The sequence below is a fragment of the Physella acuta genome, unplaced genomic scaffold, assembly GCF_028476545.2.
Source record: "Physella acuta isolate Inbredline_101_S28 unplaced genomic scaffold, ASM2847654v3 ptg001720l, whole genome shotgun sequence".
Lineage (NCBI taxonomy): Eukaryota > Metazoa > Mollusca > Gastropoda > Physidae > Physella > Physella acuta.
In genome coordinates, this window is record NW_026733232.1 from 1 (window position 1) to 17,794 (window position 17,794).

General features: G+C 36.5%; 2 protein-coding genes across 2 annotated transcripts; both read left to right on the forward strand.

Annotated features, from left to right (window-relative positions):
* Nucleotides 1–944: 944 nt before the first annotated feature.
* LOC131930112 (ATP-binding cassette sub-family A member 7) lies at nt 945–1,586 on the forward strand (the record flags this gene model as incomplete). The annotated part of the gene is given in 2 exon segments (XM_059286487.1): nt 945–1,037; nt 1,465–1,586. Coding segments are annotated over 2 exon segments (215 nt in total), but the record flags the coding sequence as incomplete, so codon positions are not given.
* Nucleotides 1,587–2,096: 510 nt separating this feature from the next.
* On the forward strand, nt 2,097–7,922 carry LOC131930117 (phospholipid-transporting ATPase ABCA3-like). Its single transcript, XM_059286492.1, has 6 exons — nt 2,097–2,209; nt 2,627–2,847; nt 3,506–3,693; nt 4,904–5,074; nt 6,219–6,414; nt 7,630–7,922. Exons 1-6 carry the CDS (start codon nt 2,188–2,190, stop codon nt 7,870–7,872), a joined length of 1,041 nt encoding a protein of 346 aa, XP_059142475.1. The 5' UTR covers nt 2,097–2,187; the 3' UTR covers nt 7,873–7,922.
* The last annotated feature ends 9,872 nt before the right edge of the window (nt 7,923–17,794 follow it).

A 17,794-nucleotide genomic window follows, 5' to 3' on the forward strand; every position in this document is an offset into this window, starting at 1 on the left:
AATGTTAAAACATTTTAATTGCTTACATTTTTTTACTATTTGGTATTTATATATATATATATATATATATATATATATATATATATATATATATATATATATATATATATATATATATATATATAATTCTCTTCTGGGAGACGTTAGAAAACAAGCTGTAAGCGCGCCTTGCAGTCCCCTCTCTTCCTCTCTAGGAAGTCTGGTGAGCTGTGGTTCACGCTAAATGTTTACAATCGTAGAGCTGGGTTTAGTGACGGCTATTAGGGGCAGATAATTTAGTTTGAAACGATTTTAAACTTAGGGGAGGTAGCTAAGAGGAGAGGGGGGAGTTAACGACTTACTGATAGTGTTTTAAACCAAATATTTTCAGTGACAACAGTGGTACTGTCGAATTCACAAATTATGAATTACTGAAAAGTAGAAAATAAAACAACTAAATAGCGGCGTATGGTATGATACGCCGCGACTCGGCTCGTATTTCTTAATCCTCATCACTCCCTGTGGAGTATAGGGCAGGTATTTATATACTGGTAAAAAAATATGTTTTTATATAAATTCTATTTCGTTCGGGGGTGGGGGCGGTAGACGCTAAGTAACCTCTAGGGAAAAAATGTTTTAGACTGAAAAACGTCTTTGGTTGTTTTTTTTTTCGATTTTTGGGACCCTGGCCTGCACCCCACCCCATCCGTTCGCACTGCAGGGTCTAGCGTCATAATAATGCTGCTCTGGAAATAAGCCATGATGAAATGAAGGAGTAATTTATTTGTGTTTATAAAAGAATAAATTTAGACCCTTTCTGAAAAGCAACAGTACAGTTATCGCCCTTTGAATGTAAACTGCAAATTTTTTTAAATTAATAAATATATCATTAAAAATATATTATATTTCACGCCGAAAGTTTTAATTACTGAGAAAACATCACGAGTTAAAAACTTTTTTTTCAGTGAACAGATTTACACCCCTTGAAGAAACCACTGTTCTAATTTCTCCAAATCTTCATTTTTTCGTTAACTACATCAGCGCAGCAAAGCTGGAAGGTAAACGGTCAAGCAATTTATCATAAGATGCCGATTCATTAAGCATTTAGAGAATAAATTTCATGAGGAAGATTTAATTTATGATAATTTTTTTTAATTGTTCGATCGACGATAAACAAGCGTAGCATAACCTACTAAATAAAGGAGATACTGTTTGCTGTTACCTAGTGTTTCTTCCAGACTTTTTTCTCGGGGGGGGGGGGGGGATAAGGGAGGAAGGGGGGGGGGCACTTGAAATTTTCGGGGGGGGGGGGGGATAAAATTTCCGGGCGGACACTGTTAAAGAATATATTTCCTATGTAAATTCCATTGCGCTTTGGAGGGGGGGGGGGCGGTGGAACTTCTTCCCCTGTCGCGCCCATCCCAAGAGATGCCTGGAAGAAACTCAGGTATTATCATATGCTATGTTACGTTGTTTACATTTCAGGGATCCCGTTGTTCATGCTTATCGTTAGATACGTCACGGCGGCCTTACTGTTTGCCTTGGTTTTTTGGACTCTGGTCTTGGTGGGTCACTTGGCCTTCTGCCATCTGGTCGAATCGACGTAAGTAGTCTTTGTGCCAGCAGAGATATGGGAATACAGATATTTGTCAAGTACTCAGACAGAGACGTCATCGATAAACACACACAAAAATATATCCACACAATATCATACGTATTCGTATAGCCTACATTTAGGTATAAATATACATATCAAGATATAGTTTCTATATAATTTATATATAATGTATATATATATATATATATATATATATATATATATATATATATATATATATATATATATATATATATATATATATATATATATATATATATATCAGCAGTTGATAGACCACCTGTGATCAAAGACCCTCTGCTGAGAAAACACATGTGGTCAAACCCCCTATGGTCAAAACCCCTATGGTCAAAGCTCCGCTGTGGTCAAACCCCCTATGGTCAAACCCCCTATGGTCAAAGCATATATATATATATATATATATATATATATATATATATATATATATATATATATATATATATATATATATATATATGCTATATATGATTTGCAGTGTGCCTGGGCTATGCCAGAGTGACAAGACCGACAAGACAGAACAATTAGATGATGATGTCATTGCCGAAAGAAACCGAATTTTAAATACAGACATGCAGCTGTTATCTCAGACAGGTAGGCGTTTAAATTAAGGAACACGAGCTTTATAATGCTTTATACTTCGATCAAGGAACACGAGCTTTATAATGCTTTATACCTAGATCAAGGAACACGAGCTTTATAATGCTTTATACTTCGATCAAGGAACACGAGCTTTATAATGCTTTATACTTCGATCAAGGAACACGAGCTTTATAATGCTTTATACTTCGATCAAGGAACACGAGCTTTATAATGCTTTATACTTCGATCAAGGAACACGAGCTTTATAATGCTTTATACCTAGATCAAGGAACACGAGCTTTATAATGCTTTATACCTCGCTCGTCTTGAATGACCTTTTTAGACGCACCACCATCAAACCACGCAAACGCAAATCAACAAATGTTTGTCTTATAGAATTCTCTGTATGTTTGAATTTCACACGAACAGATGCGCTGATTTTAAAGAAAGTCGGCGATGAGGCAGAGCAGGAGTCCTTTTCAGCCGTGGACTACATCAGTTTGGGTATCCAAAAAGGTGAATGCTTCTGCCTGCTAGGGCCCAACGGAAGTGGGAAGTTAGCGCTGTTTAAGCTACTTTACAACGACCTCAGTTGTTCTAGTGGCGATGTTTACTACAGCGGAATTAAATTTAAAATCAGCTCCTCTAAAGTGAGTGAAACGATTCTACCCTGTTCATCTGATTGTACAAGTCGATAATATATAGCTACACTGTATATATATATATATATATATATATATATATATATATATATATATATATATATATATATATATATATATATATATATATATATATATATATATATATATATATATATATATGTATGTATATATATATATATATACATATATATATAAATACATATATATATATATATATATATATATATATATATATATATATATATATATATATATATATATATATATATATATATATATATATATATATATATGTATATATATATATATAATTCCGTGACAAATTATCTCTGGATAAATTACCTCAGTCAAAATATCAAAAATAAAATACCTCAGGATCTCAGGAACAAATGACCTGACTGAAAAGAGATCTTATGTCCAAAAGTATCGGGACGATGTGATATCATGTATTAATGATCTCAGACAAAATATATCAGACAAAAATATCACAGTTAATAATTCATCGTGTGTAGAATAATTTTAGTCTATTTGAACAGTTTAATTGATTGTCAATATATATATATATATATATATATATATATATATATATATATATATATATATATATATATATATATATATCGTATTTGTCATATTTTATCAGATCTATCAGAATATGGGTTACTGTCCCCAACAAGATGGTTTCCATGGTGATCTGACAGGACGAGAGTCCCTTCAGCTCTACGGGCGGTTGAAAGGAATTCCAAAAGAAAACCTTCAAGAGGTCATCAATGTCCTACTTAAACAAGTTATGCTGGAAGCACATGCTGATAAACTGGCAAAATATTACAGGTAAATATTTTTATAGCAAAAGGGCAAAGTGTTACAGGTAAATATTTTTTAAAGCAGTGTTACATGTAAATATTTTTAAAGCAAAGTGTTACAGGTAAATATTTTTTAAAGCAAAGTGTTACAGGTAAACATTTTTAAAGCAAAAGGGCAAAGTGTTACAGGTAAATATTTTTTTAAAGCAAAGTGTTACAGGTAAATATTTCATAGCAAAGTGTTACAGGTAAATATTTTTAAAGCAAAGTGTTACAGGTAAATATTTTTAAAGCAAAAGGGCAAAGTGTTACAGGTAAATATTTTTTAAAGCAAAATATTATAGGTAAATATTTCATAGCAAAGTGTTACAGGTAAATATTTTTAAAGCAAAGTGTTACAGGTAAATATTTTTTAAAGCAAAAGGGCAAAGTGTTACAGGTAAATATTTTTTTAAAGCAAAGTGTTACAGGTAAATATTTCATAGCAAAGTGTTACAGGTAAATATTTTTAAAGCAAAGTGTTACAGGTAAATATTTTTTAAAGCAAAAGGGCAAAGTGTTACAGGTAAATATTTTTTAAAGCAAAATATTATAGGTAAATATTTCATAGCAAAGTGTTACAGGTAAATATTTTTTAAAGCAAAAGGGCAAAGTGTTACAGGTAAATATTTTTAAAGCAAAGTGTTACAGGTAAATATTTCATAGCAAAGTGTTACAGGTAAATATTTCATAGCAAAGCGTTACAGGTAAATATTTTATGGCAAAATATAATCTGTACATATTTTTTTGATAAAATATATCTTTTATAGCAAATTGTTAGACGTTGACTTTTATGGCAAAATATCTCCTGTAAACATTTAACGGTGAGCATTGTATGGCAAAATATTAAAGGTAAACATTTTATGGCAGCTGTTTACAAGTAAATATTTCTTGGAAAGATATTACGGCAAATGCAAAGAGTAATATGCAAAATTTGAGAATCTATTACGAAAATAAATATATTTGAATATTTTGTCTTTTATAAGCCGGTGTAAATTATTGATGCTAACTTGTGTCAGTCAAAACAATGCTAAAGTTTGTATCGTCTATAAAAATATAAATGTTATTAATGTTACTTATTTTGTATAATCTACCTAATAGTTGTGAGTTAAATTTTAAAAGCCACAACATTTTCTCCTGCTTATAAAAGACATTGACAATTGTATATATTTTTTTCAACTTTAACCCTTGTTTTACAGTGTAGTCGATAAACGTAAATTATCCATTGCGATTGCGTTGATTGGGAATCCCCAATTTCTATTATTGGACGATCCGACATCTGGTATGGATATGAAGGAAAAGAGGATGGTCTGGAGCATGCTGCAAGACAGAAGAGCACAGGGCTGTACCATAGTTTTATCGTCCCAATGGTAGGTGGTAGACATTTTTATCTGGCTTCTTAAGCCATAGCTTTTCATTTCATTTTTCATTGTTTATTTTCTTTGTTTTTTTTTCTGTATTTCTCTTTTTGTTTTAAACGGACCTACATAACTATCATCATCATGATCAACATCACGATCATCATCATCATCATCATCATGATCATCATCATCATCATCATCATCATCATCATCATCATCATCATCATCATCATCATCATCATCATCACCAATATCATCATCATCATCAACATCATCATCATCACCAATATCATCATCATCATTATCATCATCATCATCACCAATACCATCATCATCATCTTCTTCATCACCTTTATTATCGTCATATTCATCATCATCATCATCATCACCGATATCATCATCCTCTTCTTCTTTATCACCTTTATCATCGTCATATTCATCATCATCATCATCATCAGCACCAATATCATCATCATCATCATCATCATCATCATCATCATCATCATCATCATCATCACCAATGTCATCAACATCATCGTCAGCATCATCATCACCACTATCATCATCATCATCAAAAGAGATGCCTGAAAGAAAAAGTGATAATCCGTCTAGACTAGCGACCTCACGTTTTACAGGTTGAAAAAGATAAATAATAGGAGTGAAAGGGGACCAAAGCAAATGATCCGTTACAGCTTATTTTAAATCATAGTTTACGAAAGTTAAGGTGGGGCTAAATATGCACATTTGGATCTTAATATAAGTCGTTTATAAATGGTTTTATTTATTTAACTCTAACTATAATCCTATCGCTGTTTGCATCATGTTAAGGAAGCTAAAAGTGGCTGGACATAGTGCTGACCACACTGTCCCTTCATATCCCGTTGTCACAGATGAACTCTACTTCACCTGCTCCACGGAAAGTTCAACTGTTTTTATAAGGTTTTTTGGGGGGGGGGGGGGGCCCTGTGTCATCTTTGCCTTGTGACCTTTTAGCCTTCCCCTTATGTATATTGATAAAATACGTAATCGAATTAATAAATTACATTGACATACATACACAGTTTTTTCAGTATTTGTAAAGGGTAAATGAATTCTTCTATTTTTCAAGTTGATGATTGTACTATTTATAGTCTCTGCTTTGTCTTGTGTCCAGCATGGAGGAGTGTGAGGCCCTGTGCACCCGTCTGACCATCATGGCTCAGGGCAAGCTCCTGTGTCTGGGCACCCCCCAGCACCTCAAGACAAAATACGCCCAAGGTTTGACCATCATTGTACATCTGAAACCTCAACCTGGACATGCCATGGATGAAGTGATCAAATACTTGAAGGAACTCTTTGATCAGATAGAGGTGAGAGGGAAATATAAAAACTAGGAACTACAACGACGTGGCAATTAAAAATAAATAAAAATATATATCCAACAATTCTCTCTTATTTCTCTAAGTTGTACAGCTTCTGGGCAACACATTTTAAATTCTTAAATATTTTTTATTATAGAAACCAAGAAAATGACTAATATATATATATATATATATATATATATATATATATATATATATATATATATATATATATATATATATATATATATATATATATATATATATCGGGGAGGGGGCGTGCGTCTGCGCTTGTGGAAAAGAAAAGTACGCCATAGAATAGGCATTTATTTAGCTATGGTAACAAATAAGCCCAAACATAATTTTTGTTCTATAGATATTGAACCGACTGGACACCTACCCCTATCTGTAGATATTTAACCAACTGGACACCTACCCCCACCCTTTGTATATTTATTCTGTAGATATTCAACCAACTGGACACCTACCCCCACCCTTTGTATATTTATTCTGTAGATATTCAACCAACTGGACACCTACCTCCACCCTTAGATTGTGTATTTATTCTGTAGATATTCAACCAACTGGACATCTACCCCCACCCTTAGATTGTGTATTTATTCTGTAGATATTCAACCAACTGGACACCTACCCCCACCCTTTGTGTATTTATTCTGTAGATATTCAACCAATTATACACCTACCAGCACCCTCTGTATATTTATTCTGTAGATATTCAACCAACTGGACACCTACCCCCACCCTTAGATTGTGTATTTATTCTGTAGATATTCAACCAACTGGACACCTACCCTACCATTAGATTGTGTATTTATTCTGTAGATATTCAACCAACTGGACACCTACCCCCACCCTTAGATTGTGTATTTATTCTGTAGATATTCAACCAACTGGACACCTACCCCTACCCTTTGTGTATTTATTCTGTAGATATTCAACCAGCTGGATACCTACCCCCACCCTTAGATTGTGTATTTATTCTGTAGATATTCAACCAACTGGACACCTACCCTACCATTAGATTGTGTATTTATTCTGTAGATATTCAACCAACTGGACCCCCACCCTTAAATTATGTATTTATTCTGTAGATATTCAACCAACTGGACACCTACCCCCACCCTTAGATTGTATATTTATTCTGTAGATATTCAACCAACTGGACACCTATCCCCACCATAAGATTGTGTATTTATTCTGTAGATATTCAACCAACTGGACACCTACCTCCACCTTCAAGTCCCAGCAGAAATGTTTCCTCCCTCTGTAGTGTTTGACAAGATGGAGACAGCCAAGAAAGATCTCGACCTTGAACATTACACCATACAGCAGGCATCACTGGAACAAGTTTTTCTCATGTTGTTGAATAAAACTAAAACACCAAACACAACAGAACGGGCTGGGTCAAAACTTTCTGACAATGATAAGCACAGCACTGTTTTGTAGCTACACTTAAAATAGACTGTACTGTAACTCAGTATACAATTACAACAGTTATCTCACACCAGCAACAATTGAACTATTTCTGCTTCAAGTATTTACACTCAAATTACGACGTACTAAAAAAAAGCAATGGCTCAATAGGGCTGGTAAGTAGGTCATCAACCAGTTCTACGGCTCAATAAAACCAGCATGAGCCATAGAACTGGTTGGTGACCTACTTACCAGCCCTATTATGAAACGTCATTTTGAAATTATGATTAAAATAGTATTATCACATTTTTCAATCGTACTGTCTTGTTTGTAGCTGTTATTCCTCTTTTCGGATCCGTGTTCAAGTCAGTAGACCGTTCCTGAGTCTACTCAGGTCTGTTGGGTACCTGGCTCGCGTTAGGGAAAGTAAAGGTGGGTGACCACACTATCCCGTCAAGTGCCGAGGTCTCGGAAACAGATGAACTCTATTTCATTTACAAGTGTGTCTTGTGCACTAACGGGAAAAGAAGATGGGTCTGGAGTACGTTTGCAGAGGGAGGGTATAATATCAAAACACTACGTTTTGTAAAAAAAAACATAACGCTACAACTTTTTAAAACATAATGCACAATTCGAGGCACACCGAACTAAAACAACTTTAAATAAATAAAATGAGAAATAGTTTGAAAATGCCCGTTTATATAAACTGAAATGGGACTGTGTGATCCGATGGTAGAGGGTACGACTGCTAACACAAATGTCTCGAGCTCTGAACTCGAACTTGATTCAATATCAAATCTCAATCCATCCAACGCTGATTTCACCCACCGCAGGTTAGGAAAGGTAGATATGGCTGGACACAGTGCTGACAACACTTTCTGTTCCCATGCCAAAGTCTCAGAAACAGGTGAACTCTACTGCATCTTCCCCATGTACCACCTTATTCGGAATCGTAGCTTTTATTTGAATAAAACAAATGCTCACTTAAAATCAATGTTAATCACTTAACAGTTTTTAATCTTTTTTTTTTACTATAAGTGATTAAGATTTCCATTTTGCATTTACTAGTAGTAATGAAACTATGAAGATTATGTCTTGCCGAAAGTCCGATCTTAGCCTAAAGTTTTAATAAGCTTCTGTATTTCACATCAGGCAGAAATTAAAATTGTTTAAGAAATATTTTAAAGGCTGGTGAACAACAACAGCAAACCTTAGAGCAGTGAAGTCATCAGGTCGGGTGTTATCCTGTGCGGTGACTGGGGGTGACCTGATGGTAACTCCGGAGCAGGACATTACCCCCCCCCCCCCGGTAGCGATTACATCCCCCCTCCCCGTCCAGTTAGGGTTAGGTGAATAAAGGTTAAGTTTAGGACTGAAGCTAGGGCTAGGATTAGGCTTAGGGCTAGTGTGAGGGTTAGATATAGGTTTAGAGTTGGTGTTATGACTGATGTAGGGGTAAAGTTTAGCTATAGGTTTGGGGTTGAGTTTCCGGGGTTAGGGTCAGGGTTCCTAAGGATTGAGGGGGGGGGGGGGATAATTGACATGTAGTAATTACTCCGGCGGGGGGGGGGGGGATGTCTGTGGAAGGGGAGGTGGGGAATATCCGGCGTGTGTGTGTGTGGGGGGGGGGGGTTAATGTCTTAGACCCGTCATCCCACAGCTCTCCCAAATTTTTTGCATTTTCGCTGAGGTGTCACCCTCCTTTACTCTCTCTCTCTCTCTCTTTTAGTAATTGAACAAGAAAAAAAATACTGTTTTGAGAGTAAATTTTACTATCTGAGCACAGTTTAAACTAGTTTACTGAAATGCAAGTTGCAAGGTCAATCACTAAAATTAGAAATTGATGTATTTTATTGTGCATTTTCAAGTTGCATAAGGAGACTCATAGTATTAACTTATACGACAAAAAACATCAGTGACGTCACGAGTCTAGACAGCTAAGTTATTAGTGTAATAGGCACATAGTGCAGACTCTCTCCAGTAGTCAATCAGACAAACAAACAAAAAATAAAAAAATAAAAAATAAATAAATAAATATTCAAACATGTAAACAAACTTGAGTTTTAGTGGTATTTAGATAGCTGGTTCGGGGAAGCGAGGGGGAGGAGGTAGGGGTAGGTGTTTTTAGCAGTTACGTCAGATATGCAAAGACCTCTGTAAATTGTAATAATAGTAATAGATATTATTAAAAACAAAAAGAATTTTATTTCTTTTAGGAAAAGTGCTATTTATTAGTTATCTTGTATGGCTAAATGTGACGTTAATTTGAGCGAAGGGGGGGGGGGGGAGAAAATGGGTAGGGCGGTTAAAATCGAAAAAAAATATAGATAAGGAATTCAAAGTGTTATAGTTTTTCGTGGTGTGTATTTAAAGCTAAATTATTAATTATTTTTTTTAGCAGTGACAGACAGGGTACAGAAATTGATCTCAGAACTTGCAACAGCGCAGCTTGTCCACGCAGCTCAGCCGTGGGCAGCCGTTGAAGTGTAACCCCACGACGTACGTGTTGTTGCGGCAGACGGTCCACCCCTGGTCCTTAATCCACGACTTCGTCTTGTGGTCATAACAATAGTCGTACGACTTGGGATGGTTACGCGCGGTCGTGCAGCGACCTTTTTTAACATCCCCAGTCTTCCAGGCCCCCTTGTTTTTTATACAACCCGTTTAAAAAGGCACCGGGCGGGGCAGCAAGCCCATGCGTCATTTTCTTCCAGAGTTTCGCTCCAGTCTTCGTCGTGGGAACTTATAACTCTCCAGCCAAGGTTTGGGCTTGTTGCAGCATTTGACCAGTTCCAGCCCTTGGTTTGAGATGTGCTTGATGCCGGTTTTGTTATAGTAGAAGCCGGCAATGATGTTGCCGTACCGGTCGCAGGTCGTCATGCCGCGTTTTTTTCGATGTACCGAGACCAGTCCGTGTGCTTGCAGCTGGCGTAGACTGTTGCGGCGAGCGTTAGCAGTGCTAGAGATTGGACTGCGGTGCTGTACATCTCTGAAATAAATGAAAAGTGTAAAGGGCTGAATTAGAGTAGAGTACTTCTGTTGACGCCCCTTTTGGCTTACTATTTTATGCAATGAAAATGCGTTACTTATATCGTCAGAGTCTCTTCCAGGAATCTCTTGAGGGGGGGGGGGGGTAGGGGGGGGGGCGAGCCACCTAAGAAAGTCTACTCCCCCTCCCCATCCCACCCAACGAAATGAAATTCATATAGAAAATATATACTTTTACTAGTGTCCGCCCCACCCCCTCCCCGGAAAATTTAGCCCCTTCCCCCCCCCCCCCCCCCCCCCCCCATCCAAAAATATCAAATGACCCCCAGAGAAAAAAAGTCTGAAAGAAACACTGTTTACCATAGGTATATATATATATATATATATACACTATTTTATGCAATACGAAAGTGTATTAATGTTTAGCTTTTGTAAATGTAGACCTACTATTTTGTGCAATTAGAAATGCATGAATGTTTACCATATGTAAAACAACTTTGTGAATGTGTAAAAGGGTACTACATCAAGATTATTGCGTAAGTTAAAAAAAAATAACTATAGCCTATAGTATAGGTTTATCCAACATAAAGCCAGTGTTTCTTCCCAGACTTTTTTCTCCGGGGGGGGGGGGGGGGGGGGGGGGGCACTTGAAATTTTCGGGGGGGGGGGGGGGGGCGGTAAACTTTCTTCGAGGGGTGGGGGGACACACTGTTAAAAGTATAGATTTTCTATATAAATTATATACGTTTCATTTCGTCGGGGGGGGGGGGCGGTAAAAAAAATTTCCGGGGGGGGGGGGCTTCGCACCCCCCTCCCCCGAAGAGATGCCTGGAAGAAACCCTGCATAAAGCACATACAAAGAAGCACTAATAAAGACACCCCCTTGAGGTATAACCCCGAAGTTGGGTTTAAGATGTCTACTCTTAAACATTCCGTTGAAAGAACAGTCGAGTTTTGTGAAGATCACGATGAGTTTCTGTCATTATATATAACCTTAGCAAATACCTCTTGCTGATAACGACACGCGATCTTTGCGACAAGTTTGTCCACTCCTCTGCCCACTAAGAATTTAATATACCACAGCTAGAGATACGGCGATGAGTGGTTCTAGATAAACATAACTTCACTGAAAAGCAAAGACGCATCAATTTTTTCACATACCCACCCATACGCAAAGCGTAAATAAGAAAGCATCATTAGATGAAACATACATCAATTTTCTATAATTCTCCTGGTATTCATTTTTTTAAAGGGAGGGATGGGGTAAACTTCATATATATATATATATATATATATTATATATGTGTGTGTGTGTGTGTGTGTGTGTGTGTGTGTGTGTGTGTGTGTGTGTGTGGTGTGTGTGTGTGTGTGTGTGTGTGTGTTGTGTGTGTGTGTGTGTGTGTGTGTGTGTGTGTGTGTGTGTGTGTGTGTGTGTGTGTGTGTGTGTGTGTGTGTGTGTGTGTGTGTGTGTGTGTGTGTGTGTGTGTGTGTTGTGTGTGTGTGTGTGTGTGTGTGTGTGTGTGTGTGTGTGTGTGTGTGTGTGTGTGTGTGTGTGTGTGTGTGTGTGTGTGTGTGTGTGGTGTGTGGTGTGTGTGTGTGTGTGTGTGTGTGTGTGTGTGTGTGTGTGTGTGTGTGTGTGTGTGTGTGTGTGTGTGTGTGTGTGTGTGTGTGTGTGTGTGTGTGTGTGTGTGTGTGTGTGTGTGTGTGTGTGTGTGTGTGTGTGTGTGTGTGTGTGTGTGTGTGTGTGTGTGTGTGTGTGTGTGTGTGTGTGTGTGTGTGTGTGTGTGTGTGTGTGTGTTTCCAGAAAACTGTGCAAGCGAAACAATGCGCAAATGAAAAATGCTTAAACAAAAAATGTGCAAATACAGATTAAATATTCTAATACACTTAAATTAGATAATTTTTTGAAGAAAATTGTTTAATTATGCTACACTGCACACGTCGTAATTCTTTGCTAATGTCTAAAAAAATGGTCGATTAAGAAAACGAAATATGTCCTTGCGCACTATTTTTTAAAACAATTTAGAAATAAACCGGGAGCGATCTCCCAAAACTTTCTCGAATATTCTAATATAAAATAACAGGGGATGGGAACTCGGACTATAGACATGATTTTTAATCCATTTTAAATACTTAAAGTTTTTAAAATAGAATAAAATCTCGTAGACAAAAGAATTGCACACCAAGTGAACGCCAAATAAAAAAAGTGCATAATAGTGCGCAATATTATTAGTACTTTAAAAATTTACATTCGTTTTTTTTGAGAAATCGGAAGTAGTGTAAATTGTTACTTCCGGCCAACGGAAATTACTCAAAATTTAACAGAAGGTAGAGAATTAGATCTTTTACTTACATGTGAAATTTCATTGATCTATCTGAAATAGTACTCAAGTTATAGGCTTTTGAAAAATTCAAAGTAGGAAAAGTACCACTTCCGGTTATCGGAAATCGCTCAAAAGTTGATACGGATTTACGATTTTGATAAAATACTTATATATGAAATTTCATTAACCTAGCTGTAACGGTACTCAAGTTATCGTGTTTACACACGGACAGACACACACACCCAGACAGACAGACAGACACACACACAGACATACGGACAAGATTGCAAAATTATGTTTTTCCGTATCAGTGAGGTGTAAAACGTCGAGATTTGTAAAAATCTCGATTTTTTTTTGCACGATTACAATACTTTCTCTATACTTCGTATATACGAGAAAGTAAAAAAAGGTTACCTTACTTTGTGCGCGGCAGATTCTGTGGGATATCGAGAAGAAGCGGGTACGAACACTCGGTCTTGAGTCTTTTGCCTAACGAGTCTGTAGGCTGATGATGTTAAGCAACATCCACACATCTGCTGCGCTGTTTTCATCAGGAGACGTAGCTAAAACTAATCATTTAATCTGCGGATGGTAATTCAATTTACTAGCAATCAGTGGCGTAGCGAGGTCAGGTGTCACCCGGTGTGGCACTTAATGGTGTCACCCCCAGAGGAGTAGCGACCCTTCGGGTACAAACTTTCAATTTTACGATTTGCACCCCCCCCCCCAACCGTTGTCGGGATTTGTCAAATTTGCTCTTAAAAGACTATTTAACACTCGAATTGATCACTTAATTAAGTGGAATTATCATTTTTTCTATATATTTTGCTATTTTTTGCCCTGGTATCACCCCCCTTAAATGTTGTCACCCTGTGCGGTGAGCGCCCCCCCTCGCCACGCCACTGCTAGCAATACAGTTAAGCATGTACGTAGTTCACTATGGGGACTTAATTGAATGTCATCGGAGTAAGTTCGTGATGGATTAGAAATTCAATCGATTTAAAAAAATTTTTACTGAAGAAGTTGGATGTTTGGTTTAATTTAATGTTTTATATACTATAACTGTAACTAGAGTGCGTACATCTCACGCTGTTTCGATATCAGAAGCAACACAAATAAGTCAACAAACAAACAACAAAACATTTCATCGAATGCGCAAGCGGATTCAGTGCCTTGAAATACTTGAATAATTCAGTTGAAATCCGGTTAAACTTATTTGCAGTGTTTCTTCCAGACTTTTTTCTCCGGGGGGGCACTTGAAATCTTCGGGGGGGGGGGGGGGGCGGTAAACTTTCTTCGGGGGGGGCAGACACTGTTAAAAGTATATATTTTCTATATAAATTATATAAATTTCATTTCGTTCGGGGGGGGGGGGGGGGGGGGGGGGCGGTAAAAAAATTTCGGGGGGGCTTCGCCCCCCCCCCCCCCCCGAAGAGATGCCTGGAAGAAACTCTGCTTATTTGTTGTAATTAGTTTTGGCCGACAGAAAATTATTGCCTTCATATTATATCGAATTGGAAGATCTGCCAATATTAAAAATGTATAATATGGTTGGATCCTAATAGAAATAATCAAAATGCAACGATATGGCCGAAACATAATAATGCGTTATAATATATATATATATATATATATATATATATATATATATATATATATATATATATATATATATATATATATATATATATATATATATCAGTGAATGTTTTAATAGACAACTTTAGTAGTATCTATTTTTTTATTGGACGTCGTTTGCTTTGAGGACAACTATTTCCTGTAACATTCAAAATTAAGCATTACTTTTCAGGCTGCGTAATCCAATTTGTGTTTCTACATTCGAAAATGTCTTATATTTTTTTTTTACTATTATTAAATAAAATCAGTTTTATACATTCAGTCAACCCACATTTTTTTTCAACAAATACTTGTTTTGTTAATTTGTATACATATGGCTAAAGATACTGTGGACAGAAGGAGAGAGAGAGAGAGAGAAGTGCGCACATTGGCTTATAAATATTACTAGGATTGATGATTAGCTAAAGAAAAAGACAAAGTAGTATTTAACTGTAGAATTTTTTAAGCAAAGAGGCTAGAGATATAAATTTCAATTTAAGATGTAACTTAATTGTCGACAAAATACATTATGTTAACAAATCATAACTGATTCCATAACCATTTACATTTAATTTATTAGTATAGAAACTTTTTTATTGACTTTTGAGCAAATAAAAATATCTGTGATTTTTTTTTCAGACAGGAATTTCGAGTTTATGTACAGCTGTTGTTGCGTGTTTAGTAGATGTACTCAGAGGCGTAGCGAGGGGGGAGGGGTGGGGGGACATATGTCCCCGAGCGCCGACCTTAGGGGGGAGGGGGCGCCAAATTGAAAGTTTGTCCCCGGGCGCCGGGAAGGGTCGCTACGCGTCTGGATGTACTACGTTGTTATTGAATCGGACTATGTATCCAAGGAATGAGGGAACTCTACTACACCTGCTAAAGCATCCAACTCGAGATAGTTTACCACGGCACGAGGAAACTCTACCAATGCGTTTACACTTGCGACATGAATGGTATACATGTCGAGAAAAAAAAAACAAACTCGCAACAAGTAATTGAACATCATAATTTCCCCACGGAACGTGTGTTCCTACGTGTTTTTTTCGATACATTTACACTAGGCCTATACATATCGCCAGTGGCGTAGCGAGGTCGGGTGTAACCCGGTAGCGTCACCCCCCCCCCCCCCCCCAGAGGCGTAGCGACCCTTCCCGGGGATAAACTTTCAATTTTTTATTTGCACCCCCCCCCTTAAACTCTGTATATATATATATATATATATATATATATATATATATATATATATATATATATATATATATAGTTCTATCTATAGTTATCACGTCACCCCCCCACCCTCTTGTCATAATTGTCAATTTTTACGTAAAAGACTATTTGACTTTAATTTAATCATTAATGGAACATTTTTTATCTGCACATTTTGCTTTTTTTTTTGCCCTGGTGTCACCCCCCTAAATGGTGTCAACCCGTGCGATCCGCACCCCCCGCCCTCGCTACGCCTCTGCATATCGCAAGTGTAAACGCAGTGTAATACATCTGCCCGAATTTACGCTCAGAGGGGATTATATACTTACGGAAATTGAATAAAGTTCTAGGCCTAATTATATTTGTTGAGTGATTTAAGAAGGTTTTGGTGTAATAGTTTTATTTCCAAGCGGTGGAAGACCAAGATATAGTTTGTAAAAATTTAGCGTTAGATGAACGACTTGCGGATTTTCTTTAGGTCATTTCTCTGGGGAGTTTGTCCACCGCTCTTTCTGTATATATATATATATATATAAATGTAAGCCCTGTAGTCTACGCCCACTCCAACACACAATAAAACAAACCATTCATATATATATATATATATAAATATACATACAACCATATATATATATATAAATTATATATATGTGCATACTATTTATAGTTTTTCTTCAGGGGAGGGGAAGAGGGGTCCCATTAGGTTAGATATACTTATTTTAAATAGGGTGTCGCCTGACCTAGCAGCGCCTCTGGGTCTAGGAATTCTATTGATATTTGAATGACAAGCTTTCTCTATGAGTGAGTCACTCAAAATTTTTATCAACTATAATATTAGTTTGATGACAACCATGGTATTTTTAGCTCATTGTCTCAGTTGTGCTTCAACTTTTTACAATGATCTCTTTTGTCCCCATGTCAGCTAGTTTTCTTGACTGTTTAAGAATATTAAGGAGGTTCTTCACATGACTTCAAAGCAAACACTTTTAGCTAGGCAAGTCTATATAAACTATATCACTTCATTTAAGTCAAAAGAACTGCTTTATTAATATTTATTATGCTAGCTAATTGATTGTAAATCACAGTAAAAAAACAAACAATTCAATGTACTTTGAATTTGGTAAACTGATATTTCAGTCAACAGCAAATATTTTAGTAACCACAGCATGCAAGTATCTGTCATAAGTAGAACATGTAATAAACACAGATCACCATACAAGATCATTGACTTTCACTTCTTTTCTTTTACACTATGTAACACCAATTTACATAATAAGGGAAATTGAGGAATTTAGCTGTGTAACTGATCTTAATCCGCATAGACAATTAACCACAACACAGCAATTAAAAGAACAAAACAAGATCATAGGAATTTAATACATGAGAGTTTATTAAATAATATAAACCCAAAATATTTTCACAGATTGTCTGAAAGTCTGTTGAAAACACAGGATACTCATCTAGCCTAGTCCAACACTCCACAATGTACTGACACTCCACAATGTCCTGACACTCCACAATGTCCTGACACTCCACAATGTACTGACACTCTCTACACCTGTCTGTATGTCCCGACACTCTATGATAACCTGATGGGAATAAATAAGGGAAACATTTCAGCAAGATAAAACAAAAGAAATATATTTTTTCCTGTGATTCTGCAGGACTAATAACATTAACTAGCATAATGAATTTACCTTCAAGCTACACATTCAGTCATCTTTGAATATATTATATTATGTATAAAATAATATATTTTTAACATAAGTAAATTGTATCCTAAAAGACTAAACTCCTACAGTGGGCAGTAAGTTAGA